Source organism: Carassius carassius, chromosome 8 (genome assembly GCF_963082965.1).
Source record: "Carassius carassius chromosome 8, fCarCar2.1, whole genome shotgun sequence".
Taxonomy (NCBI): domain Eukaryota; kingdom Metazoa; phylum Chordata; class Actinopteri; order Cypriniformes; family Cyprinidae; genus Carassius; species Carassius carassius.
In genome coordinates, this window is record NC_081762.1 from 2,999,339 (window position 1) to 3,006,216 (window position 6,878).

Here is a 6,878-nt window from a genome sequence, read left to right on the forward strand (position 1 = left end):
AGCTTGCGTCTGACCTGCAGCGATATCATTCAGGCTTGGTGGGGTGTCAGCCAGTGAGTCATCTGATTCTGACCGTGTTCTTTTAGTACTCAGAGTCTGAAGCCAGGAGAGCATATTAAGTGTTGTTCACTGTATTTGTATTTTTACTGAGCCGAGTATGCGTGTTTCACACACCCTCTCCGGACACGTTGAGTTGTTACTGACAGCAGCAAAAGCGACGTATGCGCTTTTCACTTGCTAAACTCAAGGGTGTATGGGTAATGTAGTCTCTGCTCTCGGTGGGACGAATTAAGAAGCGTGCATTGTGAAGGGCGCTCTGAAAAGCGGCAGCGCAGATAAAAGATTAACTCCTCTATTAAAACAGATGTCCAAATGAGCGTACCGGTACGCTAAAAGCACGTTCTGGGCGCACGGAGAGGTGGCGGTACGCTCAAGAGCTATATTTGGAAGTGGCGGTACTGAGTACCGGTGCGTACCGGCCTACTTAAAGCACTGTATGATAGAATAAAAAAATAATAAATGATAGAAAGATGTATCGTAGAACAATGGATGATAGAATGAATGAATGATGGATGGATGGAGAGAATGAAGGATAGATGGATGGATTGATGGATGGATGGATGGATAAAATGATAAATCAGTGGATGGATGATAGAACAAAAAAATTATAAATGCTAGAAAGGTGTATGATATAATGATGGATGGATAAACTGATAGAACAATTAATTAATGACTGAATGAATGAATGAATGAATAGACAGATGGATGGATGGATGATGAACAAAGGATGGATAAATGGATAAAAAGATGGATGATGGATGCATAGATAGATACATAGAATGATGGATGAATGAGTAGAATGAATGAAAGAGAAAAATAGATAGATAGATAGATAGATAGATAGATAGATAGATAGATAGATAGATAGATAGATAGATAGATAGATAGATAGATAGATAGATAGATAGATAGATCAGATAGATTGTCCTATAGGTGAGCAGTGGAAACTTTGTTTTTTCCATGGCAACCGGCAGCTATTTGCACTAATTTGCATAAGAAAAGCTGTGGAAGTGTGGTGTGCTCTGGGGGAATGTTATATTTGGTCTTTCACAGTAGCAGAAGTCTCATTATTTAGCCTCTCAGTGCACTAGGAAACTGAGCTAACAGACTGAGTGACCCTTTGTCAGGCACCTTGTCCCCTCTCAGGATCCTCACGGCCCTCGGCCATCAAATGTCGCAGCGCAGCTCGGAGAGGCCATGCAGACGTCCCTCAAGTGCCCTTCATTGAGTCACTGAAAGAGACCTGGAGGCATACAAGAGGACACACTCGGGGTGGATTTAAGAAGTATATTAAAACAGCAGGACTGGGGTCATGGACTGCTACCAATAGGATCTAACTTCACGGATGAGACCGGAGTTTAGTGATTCACACGACATGGACAAACCTGGCCACCTCTTTCAAAAGCAGTGCAGTCTGATCATGTGCTGTTTAATCACAGTGCATAGGTCCTGAAATATGGATGTACAAAAGTCATTTCTGAGTCCTGTAATGTTTGATTAGGTCAGTGATGTGGACATCATGGAGATGATGCCAAACGCATCCGTTATAGCCCCAATGGGGACCCAAAGCACCGACTGCAATGGACTGTACCAGGACCTGACATCCATCCAGGAACTCGACATCTCCACAGCTCGATTAAATGACTTTTGCACGTCTCCTGTGAGCGCCAGCAGCGGGAAACCCACGCGCAAGCGGGTGATCAGCAGCGTCCAGCGCCAGGCAGCGAATATCCGCGAGCGCAAACGGATGTTCAGTCTCAACGAGGCGTTTGACCGACTGCGCAGGAGGGTTCCCACCTTCACCTACGAGAAGAGACTGTCCCGGATAGAGACTCTGCGCCTGGCCATCGTCTACATCTCCTTTATGACGGACATACTCGAGAACAACTGAACGAACAGTCAGTGTTTCAGTCCCATTGTTTAGATGGACGTTTATCAAGGTATTAAAGTTTATTATGGGAAAAAATAATAAAGTATTGATTATAAAAAATACTTCTCCGTCACTTTTGGCCTACCTTAATGGCGTGAGCTCTGTATGTTTGAGTTAATCATTAAAATATGGACTGGAAAAGCATTTATGTAAGGCTGTAAAAATAAAAGTTTCAAAGGCCATTTTGCAGCTTTTTCAAGAACCTTGAACAGTTCTAAAAGAACCGTTTTCATTTTTTATTTTTATGAACAACATTCTAAAAATCTACAGATTTTTCTTCCACTATTAAGAACGTTATGTAACGTACAGGAATTGTAGATTATTCGTTGCATTTGTTTTGGATTTTGAGGTGGTTTACGTTATAATTATATATATAGATCCTTTATTATTGTTTCCAAATTATGATAGATTTCCAACAGGAATTTTCTATAAATATATAAATTGTCTTATTTATTTTGGATTTCTGAGATGATGTTTGAGTAGTTTCGATGTATATATTATAATAAACAAATGTTTTTTATAGCTGTAAATAAAAAAGTATAGCATATTTTACAAGAAATGCTAGCAGTTTTTCTACTTCAAAATTTATGTTAGTTTTTAATGGTTTGTGAAATGAAATTTTTCAGGGAAAATTGTACACCGAATTATTTTGTATGTAGATATGTGGGTTCGCTTCAGCACTCTTGACAGATCTCAATGGACACCTATTGCAGCAGGTGCATCGCCTGCACAAGCGGCTCCCAGAATGACTATATGAACACTTTTGAATTAACTTCTGCATTTTTAAACAGACAATTTCAAGTCATTTATATATACATTAAAATAAAATATATTTATCTGTCCTCAATGTGTTTTGGGTGAATCTTGAAGTCACATCATCACAGATGTGTGCAGCGCATTTACGCACGATGGCACGCTTGGATAAGTTTCGTCAGTGCGCCCCCTTGCGGAATCTTTAAACCTTGGCTTCTTACTCAAAAGGGTGCGTTCCCGCGGTCTTGCGACATTGGAAGCCTTTTAGTGGTTTGAATTTGAATGTATAATGCTGATGTGTTATATAACATTTACAGAAATGTCAGTTTGTGCAGACAAAGGAGACGCTTCGGGTGTTTGGGGAGCGTGTTTGTGTTGGACTGGAGCGGCCACACAGTTTGCGCGTCGTCTGCGCTTGGCGACCCGCTGCGTATGAAAACGCTGCAGAAGGAAACCTGACTCTGCAATAACACTAACACAGACATGCATTTCAGAACACGTTCAAATAAACAATGAGGTCTACTTAGCCAACCCAGATTCGCTCTTTTCTTTTTTACAGTTAGGCTACTTGAAGTGGATTTCAGCCCGCTGGCGGAGACGAATGACAGTTCTTCACAACTGCCAGCGCGCAGATTGGTAGTAAATGATATTAATACATTAACGGCATGTTTAATGCTTTAAACGTAAAACATCGCTACAGACCAAAGAAAAACTTCACTTTAAACTTTTTAAGAGCATTTTTGGTCCAACATTTCCAGATCGCAAATCAAAGTCTCTCTGCTCATTCCAGAAACCACACTGAAATCTGTCCAGCTTTTTAATGATTACATATTAATCACTCTAATAGGCTGGCAAAATAGCCAAAGATTAAGTGCTGAACGTTTCAGTATTTTATGATAGCTATTACTTGACGGTTTTGACTATTTTGAGCGAGAAATGCATTCAATGCAACATGTTATATTCTAGTTTGCTTCTATTCAGATGCAGATGACTATGAAGCTAAATATGTCATCAGTTCATCAGCTCATGCATCAAAATCAATCACCAATCTACAATAAATTTGTCATCGTACGTTTCAGTATTGAATGTTATTTTTAGTATTTTGGTTGGAGCACACTGATACGTTCACTGTTTTGACATGATGGATGTTTTATATCATTTTTAATATGTTTGGCAATATGTTAAAATCCAAAAATAGATTATATTCTATTCCGTTTTTGAATTCCATAAACATCAACATTGGTTTAAGAACGAATGTGTCATTGGCGCGTACGCTGTGTTTCCTTTAAACGCTCAGACGTTCGCGTTAAAGAACGGTTTCTTGTATAACGCAAACCTTTTGGATCGCGCTCCTCTCCCGCCTCCCCCCTCTTGCGTCAGCCGCGCTTCTCGTCCAATCGCAGGCCACCCCAAAAAGTTTGCGCGTTCCAGACTATAAGAGACTCCAAACTTCCCTTCAAGTTTGAGAAACACCTTCGTGACGCACAAAAGGAGCAAGGGACCCCGTTTCGCCGGACAGAAGGAAACTATATTACTTGCGTTCTCCAAACATCAGAGGTGATGTTTGAAGAAGAGCCGATGCAAGAGGAGCCCAGCTCCCCGGAGTCTCCAGTGGACAGCCTGGGGAACAGCGAGGAGGAGCCAGACAGAAGACAACAGAAGCGCAGCAGCAGGAAAAGACGCCAGAGCAGGAAGAGCGTCGAGGACGCGGAGAGCCCAACGCCTGGGAAGCGGAGCAAGAAGTGCAGCAACAGCGGCAGCGTTAGCGGCAGCCCTCAGTCCCTGGAAGACCTGCAGACGCAGCGCGTCATGGCGAACGTGCGTGAGCGTCAGAGGACTCAGTCTCTAAACGAGGCGTTCGCGTCGCTGCGCAAAATCATCCCCACTTTACCCTCGGACAAGCTCAGCAAAATCCAGACGCTCAAGCTCGCGTCCCGGTACATTGATTTCCTGTACCAGGTGCTGCAGAGCGACGAGCTGGACTCCAAAATGTCCAGCTGCAGTTACGTGGCGCACGAGAGACTCAGTTACGCGTTTTCCGTCTGGAGAATGGAGGGCGCGTGGTCCATGTCAACATCCCACTGACGCACTGTCGCGCGCTGTCGGTGCAGCAAGGTACGCGATGCAAAACTTCACAAGTCTCTCCTTCACAAGTGTTCACAAATGGCAGTCACAAGTCTGGACACATTCGTTTGAAAAGCTTAAGACCTAAAAGCCCGTGTTTAAATGTTTCACATAGACAAATATTATAGGGTTAATTCAGTATAATGGCAAAAAGTGACCCGAATTCACCCCTGTATATTTATTTAGAAATAGAAAATTAAAGTTGACAGTGATGAGAAACCAGGAAAGCTATTTGATAAATGTCCAAAGTGAGCTGAAATCTCAAGATGTGTCCAAACTTTTACCTGCTAACTGTATGTTGCTCAAGAGCATTTTATGACTAAACTAATCTTTGTGCATTTTGTGTTTTCAAAGCATGGTTCTATAATAAGGATACTTTTGCATTTAACATAGTTAATAATTTAGAATTAATAATTTCTTCAGTGTTCATGCAACCAAAGTTTCGGGGCTTTTTGCAAACGTTATTTATTTGTATACAAAAAAAAAAACAAGAGTTCAGAGTTCAGTTAAGTGCATGTTATTATTATAACTATATTGCATCGTGGATTTTTCAACACTTTCATCTTTGTTTCTTCAGATTTCCAGAGGAGCTGAACCCACTGGAATAGCGAACATAAGGATTATAAAGGGAAGGTTCTGGAGCGTCATGACGTCGATGCAGCACTTACAGTTGTGCACCAGGAATTACAATCAGATCTGTGCTGTTGTGACGGTGAATGTGGAAACCATGTGCTTCTTTCTGAAGACCAACAGAGCATCTGACAGCAACTGCGTCATATTTATTACAGAACGAATGAAGGAAATATGGAGGAAACTCGGCTCATAACACTATCTTTGACTGGTCCTAATAAAAATACATTTATTTATTTATTTCTGATTGTCAGAATGCAGAATAGATCTGGTGTCTATGCATTTTCTATTTTAAATACGATGTAAATATGTGTATATTTTCTGCAATAAAACATGGTTTGAAATGTACTTATTTTAGCATGTTGTTATTGCAGTTTTATGCATTACAAACGAAAATAAGCTTTTGCACATAAACGACTTCAATAATTATTCGATAAGATTTTAAAAACAAAATAAAAAATGCTGATTTGCCGTTTTTTATTAAATGTATTTTTAAAAGATTAGTTCTAGAAGGAAAGACTCTCACCAGCACTTACATAGGCCTACTAAGCTCATTTAAATATTGCATATTGTTTTTCTATCAAGAGATGCTGATGGAAAGTAAGGAAAGGAAAGCATTTGAAACTATTTACACATAAGCATTTAGAAAATTTAAATGAATCAGAACTGATTCTTATCTTTTGTTATTTGTTATTAAAAAATATATTTTTGTTTAGCAGTGATGCTTTTAAAAAAGCTAGATTAAATAAATGCAAAAATAAAAATAAAAATGGGTCTAATGGACAAAATGGTTTACACAGAAATTATGTTTGCATGTTATTTTCTAACACGCCAGGAAAAGAATAGCCTAACATAAAAAATAATTATGAAGACATCTGTGTCGTTTTGCACGGGGATTTTAACCCAAAAGGAGAGCATATGACAGGAGCTCTGCAAAAGCGTTTAGGATGTTGTGAGGAATCATTTGACGGGCTCCAAACATGCATGGAATTCCCAGATGTCTATAAAACCGAGGGGTCAGGAAGGTCACGGAAAGGTGCAGCGGGTCAAAACCAACATTTTACAATCAAGACTCCTGTACTGAATCTATAAATTAAAGGAATAATTAAGAATAGGCGAATTAAAATGCATTTTAAAATGATTACAGAAAAAAAACCCCGAAGAAACGGGAGGTTTTGGTATAATTATACATACAATAGTTTGTGCAGTAAAGGAGTCTAGTTTTACGAGCTCCAGAAGCCGACACTGATCTCTCCAAACGTTTGCATCGGTTTTCAAACGCCGCCTGGATCCAGGAGATTGAGGACTTGGCGAGGGAGAGAGAGAGCGAAAGCGAGAGCTCAGGCACCTGAATCAAACTTATTTCTACCAGATGTTGTTA

The 6,878-nt window shown here is 40.2% G+C and overlaps 2 protein-coding genes across 2 annotated transcripts; both read left to right on the top strand.

Moving 5' to 3' along the window:
• The first annotated feature begins 1,615 nt into the window (after positions 1–1,615).
• On the top strand, positions 1,616–1,951 carry LOC132144845 (fer3-like protein). Its single transcript, XM_059555410.1, has one exon. The coding sequence runs from the start codon at positions 1,616–1,618 to the stop codon at positions 1,949–1,951; it is 336 nt and encodes a 111-aa protein (XP_059411393.1).
• A 2,246-nt stretch (positions 1,952–4,197) lies between these two features.
• On the top strand, positions 4,198–5,845 carry twist1a (twist family bHLH transcription factor 1a). Its single transcript, XM_059555174.1, has 2 exons — positions 4,198–4,858; positions 5,445–5,845. Exon 1 carries the CDS (start codon positions 4,304–4,306, stop codon positions 4,826–4,828), a length of 525 nt encoding a protein of 174 aa, XP_059411157.1. The 5' UTR covers positions 4,198–4,303; the 3' UTR covers positions 4,829–4,858; positions 5,445–5,845.
• The last annotated feature ends 1,033 nt before the right edge of the window (positions 5,846–6,878 follow it).